The sequence below is a fragment of the Rhinatrema bivittatum genome, chromosome 1, assembly GCF_901001135.1.
Source record: "Rhinatrema bivittatum chromosome 1, aRhiBiv1.1, whole genome shotgun sequence".
Taxonomy (NCBI): domain Eukaryota; kingdom Metazoa; phylum Chordata; class Amphibia; order Gymnophiona; family Rhinatrematidae; genus Rhinatrema; species Rhinatrema bivittatum.
Window position 1 is genome coordinate 253930551 of NC_042615.1, and position 17747 is coordinate 253948297.

Genomic DNA, 17747 nt, shown 5'->3' on the forward strand with positions numbered 1-17747 from the left:
AGGAACTTTTAGGAAGTATGCTTGGTGAATATATATACTACGCTCTGAACCACTTAGAAAGCAAGATATCGCACTGTTTGCATAAAATAGAAACATTTATTCACAGGTTTCCTGAATACACGCTTCTTTTTCTTCCAGTTGTGCTCCTGGCCCTCCGTGGCGGATATCTTTTGTTTCAAAGGACCTCCCCCCATAATTGCCAGTCTCCCTTAGTCTAATTTTTTTTTGTTATCCTCTTGTCCATACTGCAGAACCTCAGAGCATGCCGCTGCTTGCCAGGTCTCCGAGCACAAACCGGAAATACCCGCCTTTGCCCGTGGACAAGCTGGAAGAGGAGATTAACCGGCGAATGGCCGATGACAACAAAATGTTCAGAGAAGAATTCAACGTGAGTTCTCTTGTCATCTGCAGGAAGGTGGGGGGGCAGTGCGTTCCGTGTGCACGCGGGGGGCTGACGCTGGAGGGCGTGGGCTGTGCAGACGTCCGCCTCTCATGCTGCCCAGAGTTGTATTTATTTATTTAAAAGCTTTTCTATACCGTCGTTTAGTAGTATACCATCACAACGGTTTACAGACAGGCACATAAGTCTGGTTAGGATTATACATTAGCTAGTTGGTGCCAGTAAATTTTCGGTTACATGATTCAAATAATATAAGCTATCTGGATCGTGGATTGGAAATTCCATTTATATGACCAATTGAATATCCATATATGAGATATACTGTACTCTCTTAAAGTAATCTTTAGGTATGAGAAAAATAATAAAGGAGGGATAACTGCTATTTGTTAACTTTTAACTGTGTGTCTGAGTTCTTTTTCTTGTCCGTTAGTGTTCCTTACTCCCCACTCTCACTGTGAAAAGCTTTTTTGAAGAGCCATGTTAAATCTTTCATTAATCTTATTTCGAGTGGCATTGTGTTCCATAATGTTGGACCGGCTAGGGATAGTGCGCTCTCTCTTACTTGCGTCAGTTTTGCTGTCTTTACAGAGGGTATGGGGTTTTTTTTTGTTGTTTTTTTTAAATGACAGAATATAGCTCCGTATGTATCATGTAGTACTAAAAGGGGCAAAACCAACATGAAAACAGATTGTTAAAAGGAATTCCCAGATCAGAGTAAAGTAGAACCAGTCTCTGAGTAGGATCGTGCTGGTATACGTAGGTTTAGGCAAGGCCAGTTCACTGTGGGGCGGATTTTCAGAGCCCTGCTCGTGTAAATCCGCCCAAAACCGGGCGGATTTACGCGAGCAGGGCCCTGCGCGCCGGTGAGCCTATTTTACATAGGCTCACCGGCGCGCGCAGAACCCCGGGACTCGCGTAAGTCCCGGGGTTTTCGGAGTGGGCGTGTCGGGAGGCGTGTCGGGGGGCGGGGCTGGAGCGCGCGGCGTTGCGGGGGGCGTGTCGGCAGCGTTTTGGGGGCGGGTACGGGGGCATGGCTACGGCCCGGGGGCGTGGCCGCGCCCTCCGTACCCGCCCCCAGGTCGCGGCCCGGCGCGCAGGAGGCCCGCTGGCGCGCAGGGATTTACGCCTCCCTCTGGGAGGCGTAAATCCCCCGACAAAGGTAGGATGGGGGTTTAGACAGGGCCGGGCGGGTGGGTTAGGTAGGGGAAGGGAGGGGAAGGTGAGGGGAGGGCAAAGGAAAGTTCCCTTCTAGGCCGCTCCGATTTCGGAGCGGCCTAGGAGGGAACGGGGGTAGGCTGCGCGGCTCGGCGCGCGCAGGCTATACGAAATCGATAGCCTTGCGCGCGCCGATCCAGGATTTTAGCCGATACGCGCGACTAAGCGCGTATCTACTAAAATCCAGCGTACTTTTGTTTGCGCCTGGAGCGCAAACAAAAGTAGGCTGTTCGCGCTCGTCTGAAAATCTACCCCTGTGTGTGTAAGCAAAGCTGGTGCCTGTTCACGTGTGGCTGATCCTGAGATATTCTGGCTAAGACTTTGGTAAGTGATATCCTGTATGGTCCTCCTTGCCAGGTCAAGCAACATTTTTAAATTTTCATTAAAATCAAATAGAACATTTCTATAGGGCTCCTCGAGACTTAGGTCACGGCACGGGGGTTCTTGAAACGTGGAAAAGTGTAACGCCTCCATCATAAAGTATCTTTGCTCTGTTTTTGCATAGTAGATTTTGAGGGGGGTGGGGGAGTTGGTTATGCTCGAGTTGTGGTAAAAGGTCTGCGTGAGCAGAACAAGTTCAGGCTAATGCACTAAACTGGTTCCTTCGCCTGGAGCTGAGATGCTGCTGCTGAGCTCCAGCTGCTTCCCCACCACTGCACAGCGAGCTGGGTTTGCTACTGGTATTCCCAGAACCCTTCTGAAGTTAAAGAAATACACTTCTCATATACCGTATCTGAGTGAGGCTTCGAGAGCCCTGTGTTTCCAGACAAGGGTGATTCTGTGAGCACGGGTGTAATACCCAGTTTTTTTTGTTTTTTTTTTTTTTAAATCAACAAAAGCATCATCTGAAGAAGGGAACCTATGAAGTCTGGCAAGCTTCTGTGCATTTTTGACTTCTGGTTGATTGGAAGATATCGCCTCCAGTGTTCTGCAGGGCCACTTAAGACTGCTAGCACTCTGAACTACAGAATACCCTACAGGGACTGTCTCCTCACTGCTGCAGTGCACACCTCATTCTCTTTGTCAAACAGTATTTGGGTTTTTTTGGGGTTTTTTTTTACTGTAAATCTATAAACAGCAGTTATACATATGCATTGACAGCACCTCTTCTCTCCTTCCCTGTGCAGGACCTCAGCCCAGTGGCAGCCTCACCCCCTCCTCCCATTGGGCTCCTTTGCTGTCGGGGAAACCCATAGAAGGGGTGGGACCACCACAGGGCCTGTGCGTGTACACTGGCTCACTCCATGCTGACGTTTCCTCCTCTTGTCCCTGTAGAAGCCATCGCCTGAATGTCACTGGCAGCACAAACATAGGGGCCACTTGTGATGTCCCCATCTCTCCCCACTTTCTTCTCCGGGGTTTGGCCCTGTGGCTGCTGAGTAAGGGAGGATGCAGGATGTCCGTGGCCTAGGTAAACAGAAAAAGGGGATGGATCTCAAGTCCTTAAAAAAAAATCTTTATTATTAAAAAAAAGCAAGTTGCTCCGGCCACATTTCGCCACATAAAATGGGCTGCTTCAGGGGCTACAAGATATAGACATATAAATAATGAATAAAGAACCACATTTATAAAACATATATGTATGAGATCCTATATAAAATAATATAAATAATAAAACTTGAAGCGATAATAACATATATAGAAACAAATTTATCTAATCTAGATATTAGTCTTTTCCTATGTGTTCACTGTGGTACCGTAGTGTATGTATATGTACACACATTTCTTTATAAGTTTGTTTTTTTTTTTTTTTATATTTTTATATGCATGTATATGCCCCTCTCCACGATATTGTTTTTATGTTCTTAAGCCAGTAATTTATTAATGTTTTTAATTTTTTTAATTGTTTCTATATATATGTTATTATTGTTTCAAGTTTTATTATTTATATTATTTTATGTAGGATCTCATACATATATGTTTTATAAATGTGGTTCTTTATTCATTATTTATATGTTTATATCTTGTAGCCCCTGAAGCAGCCCATTTTATGTGGCGAAACTCAGCCGGAGTCGGGCTATTATTGAGCAATTTGCTTTTATAATAATAAAGATTTGTTAAGGACTTGCGATCTGTCCCCTTTTTTGTTTACCTCACGGCTTTGATAGATCGTCTTCCTCGTTGTTTTCTGTGTCCTTGGCTTAATGCAGCAACTGTGGAGATGTAAGACCCAAGCTGAGAAAGAAAGAGGAAATACACGAAAGTGGGTTTAGCATGAGGGCCTTCTCATGTATATGAGATAGGGAGAGTCTGAAAGAATGAAATGTATGTGTGTGTGTGTGAGTGAGGGAGAGAGAGAAGATAGTTTGTGCAGCCTACCTCTCTTAAAGCATGATAATCCCAGGTATGGAGAACAGAATTTGTAATCCTTTATCAGTTTTAATTATTGGGTGACATTTGTTTCTATTGTTTTTAAATATACGTATTAATATTAGAACATTTTTTAATTATTGGATGTTTATTCATCAGAGGTTTTGAAATGTTTTATTGGTGTTTTGGAGATATTAGAACAAATTTATGCAAGTTTTTTCTTATTGGACTTTCGTCATCTGTTTTGACATTTATTCTTTTTATTAGCGTGGTTATAATATTATGCATGGTGTTTTATATCTCCAGTTTTATTGCTTGATGTTTTGAGAGGCATGACGATGTTTCTGTTTTTCCATGGTGGCACTGCATAACACAGTCGGGCTTGTGGTTTCCAGTTCAGTTTTTGTTGGCACATTTCTGTTCTGTATTTGATGAGGTCTGTTATGTTTTAAAGATAAGGTTCTTGTGTAACTTTAATTCTTGCCGTGATAATGATGGTACTTATCATTGGATTTTACAGCATAATGGTTCTTCATTTCTATTTTAAACAGAAGTTTGCTCTTTATTAATTTCACTTGCATACAGAAAGTGGTTTTGTTTGTTCTTGCAGAAAATATTTTTTCACTCACATTTTATTATAACTGCTGTTAGTAGATTGGGTGTTTATTTTAAGGAATTAGCTATGTTTCTTCTAAGGATTGGGTTGCTGTGAGCATAAAATTGATAGGCGTTTTGCATCAAAGAAAGTAACTCTCACAGGGTAATGTAGGAGGATGTGCTGTATTCTAGGGCACCAGGCAGCAGCAAATTTTCTGGTGCACCACCAACTTCAGCAGTCACCCTATACCCCTGCGCACACTGTAGTACCAGTCAGGCCAGACCAAAGAAAAGGGTTTAATTTAGAAAGAAAACCGGGATGAGACACCGTGCTAAAGTACAAATAATTGCTGCTTTTAAATAGTTTGAAAGAGCTCTGTGTTGCTCCCCTGAGACCACCTGGCTTGATTGCAGATTAGTGCGTGATGCTATTTGTGAGAATTTTGCCAACAAATGCCTCTTGAGGGAGCTGAATAAAGCCATAATTTACAGGGAGAGCTCATGACAGTGCTTCAAGCCCCACCTCTGGAGCCTGCCTGCCAGTTCCTTTCTGTAATGATGGATCACGCAGCTCCCAAGCCACATGGCCTCTGTACTGGCCAGCCAGCAATACTGCAGGAGCTTTCTGAGTTCTTCACAGGAGAAAAAAGTTTTACTTATTTATTTTATTCATACTTGATTACGCTGCATATCAGAATATCCACCATACCGAAATACAAAAAAAAAAAGTTTACAATAATAAAACCCCAAATATATAAATACATTTTTCTCTAAATTCCCATAAACTGTGCACCAACATGGAGACCTATATATCTAGAGGATTTTAAAATAACTTTTAAAAATGTTATCATAAGGAGAAAGAGTTGATAAACAAAAGCACCCGGTGGTGATGAGCTAGCAGAAGGCGGGATATACATTAGAGGGAGTAATGGCATGTACAGAGCATGCAGCATCAAGAGCATATTTGTTCCACATTGTCACATAGGAGATGGATTTGTCTGTCTGGCCTAGGTGTTTTCCTGGTTGATTTTTTTTTTTTCTAATGTAACTGGGTACCCAAAAAAAAGGAAAGAAAAATGGATTATCTGGGACCTAAGGCCTGGTTCCAAGTCCGTGAAGAACTGGAAAGCAGGCTGATATACAGGCCGATTCAGTAAAGTCTGTGGGAGTGCGGGCGAACGCCCGCTCTCCCGGCGCACGCACAGGCCACTCGCCTGTGCGTGCGATGCAGTATTTAAATTAGATCCGGTGGTAGAAACGGGTAAAAGGAGGCGCTAGGGACACTAGCGCGTCCCTAGCGCCTCCTTTTGGCCCGGAGCGGCGGCTGTCAGCGGGTTTGACAGCCGACGCTCAATTTTGCCGGCGTCTGTTCTCGAGCCCGCTGACAGCCACGGGCTCGGAAACCGGACGCCGGCAAAATTGAGCGTCCGTTTTTCGACCCGACAGCCGCCGACCGACTTCAAATTTTTTGTTTATCCTTCGGGACCTCCGACTTAATATCGCCATGATATTAAGTCGGAGGGTGCACAGAAAAGCAGTTTTCACTGCTTTTCTGTGCACTTTCCTGGTGCGGCTTGGCTGCACATTTTACTTACTGAATCGCGCAGGCATACCTAATAGCGCCCTCAACATGCATTTGCATGTTGAGGGCCCTATTAGGTTCAGTGGGTTGGACACGCGTTTTCCTCCCCTTACTGAATAAGGGTAAGGGAAAACGCACGTCCAATGACAGGTTAACAGTGCGCTCCAACGGAGCGCACTGTACTGTATCGGCCTGATAGTGAGGAGCAGTAAAGGATTAGTAGCTCTGCCCAACATTTGAAATTCCTCAGAATTTGTAGAAGGAAAGTTGTTACCCAGGGAACCAAGATGGCCAGCCCAGTGACATCACCAGGGGAAGGATATTGAAACTTTTTTTTTTTTCTCTAAAGAGACAGTTTACAATTTGGAGAGAGAAGCCTGGCTAATTCCTGAGCAGACATGCTGTCGAGGTGCTCTGCTCAGAGGCCTCAAGAAAGCCTTAAAGTATAAAACACTAACTGACTCTTAGAATTTCTTAAGAGGGTAACTAATAACGGTACCTCAATATGGTAATTCAATAACTCTGCAAACTACATAACCTGGTTCACACCATTAATTGGTACATTTATTCTCACTGTTATATTCCTTTCACCTTTTCACTGCCCAAGTTTTGTAATTCCCTTGTTTTATTGTAACTGCAATCTTTTTGAGCACCTGTTAAAGTTTCTTATTATTTTGTTATCTTCCTTCACCTCTTGTTAATTGTAAACCAGCATGATGCGATTCTCATCGCGAATGCCGGTATAGAAAAACTCAAAATAAATAAATAAATATAAATAAATAAAAACACCAAAATCAGAGAAAGGGAAGTTGACACTCAAAGAAAGTGTGAATATGTGAAGTGAAAGAGAATATTTGTAATAAAGAAACATTCAGGTCAAGGTAAGGAAAAACCTAGAAAAGAAGTAAGAGTTGAAATAATTACTGCACCGCGAATTAGAGCATCAAAAGCTAGGGAATGAATGAGAATATAAAGTGCGATTTTACTACATTATGTTCCAGTCTTGAACTGATTCTACAGAATGAGAGGGAGAGAGATGAGCCCATTCAGTTATTGACCCAAGCAGACTATTAAAGGTCTTACATAAGAGAGCAAGGTTCAAATCGATCTGCATAAATATTATAACCTAGAGTGCTGCTGTGCCTCTTCTCTCAGTCATTAAGTATATAGAGTCAGTCTGGACGTGAAGGAACAATAGCTACAAGGGATCACATTTGTACTAAACACAAAAGGATCTTCTGAGTAAGGGGGAAATACCAGAAAGAGAGAGAAATAGAGTGACTGCAACAAAGAAAACTGCTCTAGCTCCTAGACCAGGGAATATTAATTATCGTTCACTTTCTCTAGTTAGCGTTGAAGGTTTCACCAAGTCTTTGATACCCCAAGGATGGTGAAAGGGAGTTAGTTTCTCTTGTTTATTTACTTAAAGGGTAAATTAGTAGGACGCAGAAGAAGAAAAGGAGGAGGGGAAGGAAAGCTTCACAACCCAGAGCTGCAGTCCCCAAAAAGAGAGAATTTGATGCTCCCAGATAAGTGCATGCATATTCAACAGCACTACACAAAAGCCAGGCCTGAGCATAGCAAGACAAAATAGTCACGGAAAGACAGAGAAATGATGCCAGAGAGAGGAGAACAGGAGCACTAGACAATTGTATTTGCTTACCCTGGGGTACTGGGAGACACCAAGAAGGAAAGTAAGGTTTCACACCTCAGCCACCTGAAAGACAGACATTTTCATAAAGACTCCATTTTTAAAAGAATAGTAGAAATCTAGTATTAACATAGTAAAACATTTTAATGGTTAGAAAGTGAATGTACAGAAAAATAAACGTATCTGAGAAAATGTTTCTGAATAGCAAAGCCGGGGAAGGGGGGGGGGGGGTAATAAAATAAAATAGTTACTGGTTTGCAATTACGTTGTCTTTTGAGAGAGCTCTTTTAATCATTGTATTTAATAAGTTGAATTTCCAACGGTAATCAAATACGGTGATTCCATCTGTTCTCTCATTTAAGTCTCTGCCTCCTCCCTCTCCGCTTGAGGGGGGACGGTTTGAGTAGGTGCTAGCCCTTTAGTCCTGGTAAGGTGCCCCGAAAGGAAGTCGAGTATTCCTCTTAGCTGCCCCTTTTGTGAACATCTGGTGACACCCGGCTAGAAACATCTGAAAAATAGTTCATTATATCACACTCGGCCACTGAAAAGCGGGAGTCTTGTCACACCGCAGCGGAGGGGTGGGGGTTAAAGAGTAGCCAGGAAGAAAAAAAAAATGCCCCAGAGCAGGACATTACATTCTAGTCTGCTGTTTGTCCTGCCAGCTCCAAACCCTCATCTGCTCCATGTTGTGTGTCAGGTGAGCTTTAGTCTGTCAGTGATCCGGATTGAAATGCAAAGGAATTAACTAAATCAGACCTGCTGTTTGACTGTTTTCCTGGGCAAGTGCTATGCTATGCATTGCTGTTGAAAAATGCTTTGCTGCCACCTGATGGCCGTGAACAGCATAATGCCGAGGGCAATATTCTTTCTAGTTTCATGTGGGCTGCAAGGGAGGCGGATTCCATAAGGTTGCCAACTGTCCAGATTTTCTCCGGACTGTAAGAAATTAGGGGGGGCTGTCCGGACGCCAGGAAGGAGGCGGAAATGTCCGGAAACTGTTTGGATTTTAGCCCTCCGAGTGCAGCTGGCTGGGGGGGGGGGGGGGGGGGGGGGGTCTGGTCTGCCCAGCATCTCTCTCTCTTCCAGGCTAGCGTGCCTCCTCCTACCCAGTGTCGGCTCCTCTTCTCTCGTTCCTGCAGAGTTGTTTGCACTGCGTGGTATTCCATAAATACGGAGACCCGCGCGGTTCAAATAGCTAACGTTTGATCTTCGTGCCGCAGGAGAAACGAGACGCCGGCTGCATAATCAGCAAGCTCTTGGCTAAATAGAGCTATGCTGGGGAGGTGGAGCAACTCAAACAAGAACAGGCAGGACCCCCGCCCCCCCCCCCTCACCTCGAAACTCCCTCCATCCCTTCACACAGAGCAGGCAGTACCTAGCCAGATCCCCTGCCCAAATTTCCTACCCCACGTGCCCAGAGAAGAGCATTCACTTCTTCCGAGTGTTGGCAGATGAAGACTGAGGGCATTTCCTTCATCCCACTGGCACGGGCCCTGAAAAAGAAGTGGTGTCATGGACCTGCGGCAGTGGGATGAAGAAAATGCCGCCATTGCTGCGGTAGGAGCTGGCTGTAGCAGCTGCAAAACAGCATCAGGCCGTGGGTCTGAAGAAAGGCGGAGACTCGGGAGGCCTTGCACTGTTGGGGCTGAAAAATGGTGAAGGTGCAGGAAGCCAGGTGGTGTCGGGCCCACGGGGGCTGAATAAAAGCAAAGAAGCAGATCATGGAGCAGTGTACTGAGTGTGAGGCCCAAGAAACCAGGCGAAGCAGGAGCCCGAGCAGAATTTAGCCTGAAGGGAGAACAGCAGCAGGAGCAGCGGCCTCATCCCGTGTGGCCTATAAAAACAGGAGGAGGAGTCCCATGGTCCGTGCTGGCTGAAAGATGAGGCTGCTATTGCTTGTACTTCCAGAGAGGAAGATTGGGTATGTGTGTGTGTACACATGAGAGTGGATAGTGAGTGACTGTGTGTGTGTTGGGGGGGGAGACAGAGCGTGTGTGTGTGTTTGGGGGGGGGGGGGGGAGTATGTGTGTGTGAGAAGGGAAAGTTTGTACACATAACAACCAGCACTGCCATGCGCCCCCCCCCCCCCCCCCCACTAATGCATGACATCCTCAGGGTATCTGGAAAACAGATGTTCCCAGGTATGGAGAAGGGGGGTGTACTTAACATAAGAACATGCCATACTGGGTCAGACCAAGGATCCATCAAGCCCAGCATCCTGTTTCCAACAGTGGCCAATCCAGGCCATAAGAACCTGGCAAGTACCCAAAAACTAAGTCTATTCCATGTTACTGTTGCTAGTAATAGCAGAGGCTATTTTCTAAGTCAACTTAATTAATAGCAGGTAATGGATTTCTCCTCCAAGAACTTATCCAATCCTTTTTTAAACACAGCTATACTAACTGAATTAACCATGTTCCCTGGCAACAAATTCCAGAGTTTAATTGTGCATTGAGTGAAAAAGAACTTTCTCAGATTAGTTTTAAATGTGCCACATGCTAACTTCATGGAGTGCCCCCTAGTCTTTCTATTATCCGAAAGAGTAAATACCCGATTCACGTCTACCCGTTCTAGACCTCTCATGATTTTAAACACCTCAATCATATCCCCCCTCAGCCGTCTCTTCTCCAAGCTGAAAAGTCCTAACCTCTTTAGTCTTTCCTCTTAGGGGAGCTGTTCCATTCCCTTTATCATTGTGGTCGCCCTTCTCTGTACCTTCTACATAGCAACTATATCTTTTTTGAGATGCGGCGACCAGAATTGTACACAGTATTCAAGGTGCAGTCTCACCATGGAGTAATACAGAGGCATTATGACATTTTCCGTTTTATTCATCATTCCCTTTCTAATAATTCCCAACATTGTTTGCTTTTTTGACTGCCACAGCACACTGAACCGATGATTTCAATGTGTTATCCACTATGCCGCTAGATCTCTTTCTTGAGTGGTAGCACCTAATATGGAGCCTAACATTGTGTAACTATAGCATGGGTTATCTTTATGTGCATCACCTTGCACTTATCCACATTAAATTTCATCTGCCATTTCGATGCCCAATTTTCCAGTCTCACAAAGTCTTCCTGCAATTTCACAATCTGCTTGTGACTTAACTACTATGAACAATTTTGTATCATCTGCAAATTTGATTATCTCACTCGTCTTATTTCTTTCCAGATCATTTATAAAAATATTGAAAAGTAAGGGTCCCAATAGGTTTTGTTTGTGTCTGTCCTTTTTAAAATATTTTTTTGGTTTTTGGAAAAGTGTTAAGTTTTATCTGAGTTTTTAATTGCTGGATGTTATTCTGTCAGCTGTTTTAAAATATTTATTTTTATTAGTAAGATTTTACTGTTGTTGATATTTCTTGATTTTATTTGATGTATTATAAGGAATGGTGGTATTTGTTTTTCCATTGTTGCACCACATACAGTCTAGCTTGTTGCACTTTCTAGTTCAGTTTTTGTCTGCATTTTTATACTTTATGGTCTCTTTCTTCTGTTTTTGGTGAGGCTATGTCTAGGTTTTTGCATATTTGACAGAGGTGAGATATTCTGCTTGTATATGGTTTTTGTGTAGGGATTGATAGCAGACTAGATTTTTTTTTGTTTCCTAAAAGGAGAGGTATATTGGCATTTTAGGGCCTTGTGTAATAATTGCAGTGTTGCCTTTTCATATTGTGAACACTGTTAGTGTTGTTTTGATATGGCAGCACTAACAGCACTCCATATTGTATACTATATTGTAATTCAGTTTATTCATGGCTTTCTGAGGGTCCAGCTCACACCAAATGCATGTTACAATAGGCCTAATAACCTAAAAAAATACACCTTGCTGTTATATCCTAATTGACATAGCCAAAATAGGGTTCAAGGACCATCAGAAACGAGCAGATTGCAATTTGGTATGCAAACATAGGCTTAATGTTTCAATCATCATTCCAGTCATTGTAAAGTCAAACAAGAACTTTTTAGAATTTTCTATGCAAATAAAAACACTTATCTCAAGCAATACAAGGATCTCCCAACATTAGCTGTGTTTCAGAATTTCTGCTTCAGGGGAAAAATATTCGGCAGCATTAATCAGACAGCCATCTTATCTTGTCATTTCATACGGACTTGTGAGACATTATAATGACCGGCTATGTCAATTAGGATATAACTGCAAGGAGTATTTTTTTTAGGTTGTTTGTTTCCAGTTTGTGCATACTTTTTTCGTTGACAATAGGCCTAATCCCATATGGGTTCCTCTGGCAACAAATTCCAGAGCTTAATTGTGCGTTGAGTGAAAAAGAATTTTTTTTGATTAGTTTTAAATGTGCTACTTGCTAACTTCATGGAGTGTCCCCTAGTCCCTCTATTATCTGAAAGAGTAAATAACCGATTCACATTTACCCGTTCTAGACCTCTCATGATTTTAAACACCTCTATCATATCCCCCCTCAGCCGTCTCTTCTCCAAGTTGAACAGCCCTAATTTTAGCCTCTCCTCATAGGGGAGCCCTTCCATCCCCATTTGGTCACCCTTCTCTGCACCTTCTCTAGTGCAACTATATCTTTCTTGAGATGTGGTGACCAGAATTGTATACAGTACTCAAGGTGTGATCTCACCATGGAGCGATACAGAGGCATTAAGACATTTTGCGTTTTATTCATCATTCCTTTCCTAATAATCCCTAACATTGTTTGCTTTTTTGACTGCTGCAGCACACTGAGCCGACGATTTCAAAGTAGTATCCACTATGATGCCTAGATGTCTTTCCTGGGTGGTAGCTCCTAATATAGAACCTAACATCGTATAACTACAGCATGGATTATTTTTCCCTATATGCATCACCTTGCCCTTGTCCATTTGTTACGGAGTTTGTTCTGAGACCAGTGTGCAGTGATAACTATGGCCAGCTGCGGATGCTGACATGGATGATACCCTTACCTGGGGTTGAGGAAGGGGTCAGTACTCCAAGCTATGGACAGTGTGAAGAGGCTGGGGCTGACAGACGGGTCAGTACTCCAGGCTGGGTAAGGAAACTCTAGATGCAGCAGACGTTTCTCTGTTCCCAGGGTTCTAGTGGTTGTATTTTTCAAGTTTTGTGTTCTCTTCCACTTTATGAATGGATCTCTAAGGCTTATGATACTTTACATTGGAGCAACAGAGATTTTAGTATTTTATAGATTAATTTTTTTGTAAAATACCAGTGGCTTAACAAGATGTCATGTATGTATTTGAATACATTTTGAAACTTCAAAAATGAAAAAAAAAAATTGTTTTTTAAATCTCATCCAGACTGAAGAATATTTTTAATTTGCTTAGTATATGAGTTATTAGAAAGTTTGTGTGACACTGATAAATGACAAGTATTTATGATGCTTCCTAAGAGTGGGTTTACAAGAATAATCATGTATGGATGTGGAAGGACCATCAGCAAAATGTTTGCTTGGCTCCTCCAAGTAAACAGTTGAAAGTTGGCACCCCTAGGAATGCATGGTGCATTCAATGCACCATGCATTCCTAGGGGTGCCAACTGAATATACCCAGCTATCGTAAAGTTATCCGGCTAACTCAGCTCTTCCCTGGAATGCCCCTCACTTATCCAGCCAAATTCTAGCTGGGCAAATGTTTATCCTACTAGAATTTAGCTGGATAATTGGCCGCCTTTTTATTTAGCCGGATAACTTTAGTTATCCGGCTAAATGTGTTTGAATATGGATCTCCAAATGTTTTGTTTCACTTTGTCCTTGTTTCAGTGTTCAACAGTGGCTTTTCTGTTTCTGTTCCTAATGCTGCTGCTCATGCTTTACTTTGCAGTTTCTGTGTTGCTGTTATTCTCTCAACTAGTGGTCAGCCAATACAGCTTTTGCTGTATTCAATGTTGGGTCGATACAGTAAGGCTGCGTTAGAAAGAGTGCGGCAGTGCCGGGCGCACCCTCGTTTGCCCCACGCACTGTTCTGATCACATACCGCTCGATACTCTATTTAAATTGCTTGCAAATGCAAGCCGCGTATGCAAAGCGTTAGGCGAAGCATTAGGCCCGCGCAACCCATTTTACTGTATAGGCGCTTAATACAGCGCCTATACAGTATCCTGGGTGCGCTGGTACCTGTCATTTCAAATGACATTTGAAATGACAGGCACCAGGAAGTGGATCCCAACTTTAACCCAGGAAAACCGAAAATCCCCTCCTCCCGAAGCGGCTCAACATGTGCCAACTTACCTTTTGTTGCTTTTCAGCCCCTTCCCTTCTCTGCCGCCCTCCGGAGGGGGCAGCCGGCGGCGAAAGCGGCTCGCAGCGGTCCCCCCCCGCTCAGGTCCCAGTTCTCCTGGCTCGGCAACAGCAACAGCAGTACAACAGCTAGGGCTCCATCCACCCCAATCCTTCCTTCCTTCCTGGCTAGGACAAATTGTGAAGCGGCTTGCAGCGTTCCTCCCCGCGCAGGTCCCGGTTCTCCTGGCTCGGCAACAGCAGTACAACAGCTAGGGCTCCATCCACCCCAATCCTTCCTTCCTTCCTGGCTAGGACAAATTGTGAAGCGGCTTGCAGCGTTCCTCCCCGCGCAGGTCCCGGTTCTCCTGGCTCGGCAACAGCAGTACAACAGCTAGGGCTCCATCCACCCCAATCCTTCCTTCCTTCCTGGCTAGGACAAATTGTGAAGCGGCTTGCAGCGTTCCTCCCCGCGCAGGTCCCGGTTCTCCTGGCTCGGCGTGAGGTGAGAGCCCACTGTTCTATGCCCTCTCCGGCACGAGCGGAGAGGGCATAGAGCGAAGCGTTCTTTCGCTGGCTGGAGCGCCCAAATCGACAGGCGCTCCGGCCAACGAAAGAACGCTTCGCTCCGCTCGTGCCGGAGAGGAGATAGAACAGTGGGCTCTCACCTCACGCCGAGCCAGGAGAACCGGGACCTGCGCGGGGAGGAACGCTGCAAGCCGCTTCACAATTTAGCCGAGCCAGGAAGGATTGGGGTAGATGGAGCCCTAGCTGTTGTACTGCTGTTGCTGTTGCCGAGCCAGGAGAACCGGGACCTGCGCGGGGGGGACCGCTGCGAGCCGCTTTCGCCGCCGACTGCCCCCTCCGGAGGGCGGCAGAGAAGGGAAGGGGCTGAAAGGCAACAACAGGTAAGAAAACAACAGAAAGTAATGTCGAGTCGCTTCGAGAGGAGGGGATTTTAGGTTTTTAGAGGTTTCCTTTTGGGGGAAAGTTTGCCGTCTACCATTACCCCTGCCTCTAACGCAGGGGTAAGGGTAGGCGGTAAGTTATCAGGTTAAACGCGGGGCAAAATGGCAGGGTAAAATAGCGATAGTCGGGGCGCGCGTTACTGTATGGGAGGGAATAGCTAATTCGATCGTTTACATCTGATATACATGCCGCGTGCGGAAGGGGTTACCTGGGGATTTAAAGAGGCAGTAAGGATGGGTTAAAGGGGATAGTGTATCGCAGGAAGGGCTAACGCGGCCGGAAAGTGAGTGGAAAGCGGGTTAGGAGCGGGGTAACCGCGGCCCCACTTTACTGTATCGAGCTGTGTGTAACTGACTCTAAAGGGTTAACTCTGAAGGAAGCAGGAGTGCAGAGGAGTTTTTCTTGCCTCCTGGTTTTCCAGTCATCTCTGATCAGGCCTTAGTGAATTGGCAGCTAACCTGGCCAATCCTGCATAATTATTTTAGTTTTACCTGTCCTTATTTCTGTGACCCAGACTACGCTGGCCACTCTTGTCTTCAGTTTAGGCACAGTAAGACTCTGTTATTTGTTTTGCTTGTTAATAAAGTTTGGAGTTGAAGAAGCGGCCTCCCCTCCGTGAGTAAGAACCAAGTTAAGCTCTGTATTTAAGTTGTGCACAGCAAGCTTATAGTAGAGACCGAAAGTTCATATGTGTGTCCGGTACTGCTCTTCAAAGCATACTGCATCTCACATCAGGTTCCAGTGGTGCAGCTGTTAGGACGTCTACTAGTTAGGGTTGACCGCCTGACCCAGGTGAACCCGACAACTTGATCCACTCCTAGCTTTGCCCCAATGCATCTATTAATTTGTAGCTAGAGAAATTGGAACTACATGTGCATAGATGTAATGGGGCAAAACCAGAAGTGCACCAGCCTGAAAGGGCTGACCTGGGTCAGCACTGCTTCCAGATGATTCCCTCTTGGAGAGCCTTAACACTATCAACAGGCTCGGCTAACCTGAGAAACTATGCACCTGCTGTAGGTCTCCTACTTGCCTCTATAAAGTAAAAAATCTGGCCTGGCACAGATAAAAGTAAATTTAAAATATGCTGTCTTTCCACAACAACAGGGAAATGTGTGCATTTTGTGAGAAATAAACATACATGCACAGATAAGGTAGAAAGAGGAAGTCCAGGATGGTCATTTAAAGGTTTTGCTTTTGCCATTTCAGGCTCTTCCTGCATGTCCCATCCAAGCAACTTGTGAAGCTGCCTCCAAGGAGGAAAATAAGGAAAAGAACAGATATGTTAACATTTTGCCATGTAGGTATATTACCTTTAACATCTGATATGCACCCTAGTTAAATTGGAAACAGGGGTGCACGGGCTATTTCCTTATTGGAACAAGGTAGTAGTAAAGGAGTAATTAGCCATGACTGGTTGTGCAGCAGGAAGTGTGTTGAACTGTGTTAGCGGACCCCCAGGATGGTGTTTCTGAAATTGCCAGGACTGAGGAAACAACCCTTTGACCGGGCAGCTAGCTTCCGGACGATGTGCCTGTATTGCAAAACTTGCTTGCAGTGTGTGCCATGGGAAAGTCTGTTGGCAGCTGCTGCGTGTGGTGCTGGGTGGGTTATGTCCTTTAGGGTCTCCTGGTACACATTCCGCTAAGGTGACATGGAACAGATTCCACAGGGTGACTTGCAACTCATTGAATAGAGGAAAGCCAATGCCAGTGGAGGAGGGCTTGGCGCAGTTTCCTTGTTTTGTCTGGGCACACAGACAGGATCTGTAGAGGGTCTCGTCTCGTTTGGCAAGACAGCTATTTCTCAGCAAAAATCTGAGAGGTTTTTTTTTTTTTTTTTAGTTGTGAGGTCTCGCATGCTAAACATTTCTTTTTGATCCTCTTGGGCAGTGGTATCTCACGTGTCAGGTTCCGCGCACGTTTTAAAATCGAACAGAGTGCTAGAAAATAGAAACAAACCAAAACTCACAAACAGTCTGCAAGAGAACAGGCTGTCAAGTGCAAGTACAACAATTTCCTACATTGGAATCAATGGCCCAAAGCAAAAGAGGGAAAACATTTTTAAAAAGGAGCCTTTTTAAAATATTAAAATGATATTTTGCAAAAGTTTTGAGTAAAGGATTCTTTTTAAATTTTCTTCTTTTTTTCTCTTTTTCCTTTTTTGCTTTGGGCTGCTGAATATAATATAGGAAATGTGTTTATTTAATACTGGAGGAGTGAGCTAACTATTAGAACAACAGGCTGAGAACCAGGAAAGCCAGAGTTCAAAGCTCCTTGTGACTGTGGGCAATCACTTCAACTTCAATTGCCTCCGGTACAAATTTACATTGTAAGCCCTTTGGGGACAGGGAAATACCTCTGGTACCTGAAAGTAACTTGCCTTGAGCTCATAGTTGAAAAGGTAATTACATTTAAAATCCAAATTAAAGATACTTTATTTCTCACTTTCTCATTTTCTCACTTGTGTGCCCAAAGAGAGGTACAAAGCAAAATTTGAAAAAGCAACAAAATACAAAACACCACTCATAAAATTAAAAGGACTTAAAAACATTTCAGTCCAATAAGAACATAATAAGTAACTAAAACCCCACATCAAATAAAATATGTACATACAAAAATGTAAAATGACAATTGCATGTAAAAAAAACCAGAATTAACAACACATTATTAATAATAACCAAGAACAAACAGTACTGTAACAAAGTACCATCAAACCAGAAAATGAACACCCGTACTACCTCTAATTTGCTCACAAATGCTCGAACTCCTAAACTGAAATCAAATAAATCACATTGGCAGATATCAAACTTAGAGGTACGGTCCAC

At 44.0% G+C, this 17747-nt stretch overlaps 1 protein-coding gene across 6 annotated transcripts in view; it reads left to right on the forward strand.

Moving 5' to 3' along the window:
* The window catches only part of PTPRA (protein tyrosine phosphatase receptor type A), a 435489-nt gene that overhangs the window by 333570 nt on the left and 84172 nt on the right, over nt 1-17747 (forward strand). For all 6 annotated transcript variants that reach the window (XM_029593639.1, XM_029593630.1, XM_029593649.1 and 3 more), the window contains 2 exons: nt 252-388; nt 16130-16220. In XM_029593639.1, coding sequence (XP_029449499.1) covers nt 252-388; nt 16130-16220 — 228 coding nt within the window. The remainder of the gene's footprint in view (nt 1-251; nt 389-16129; nt 16221-17747) is intronic.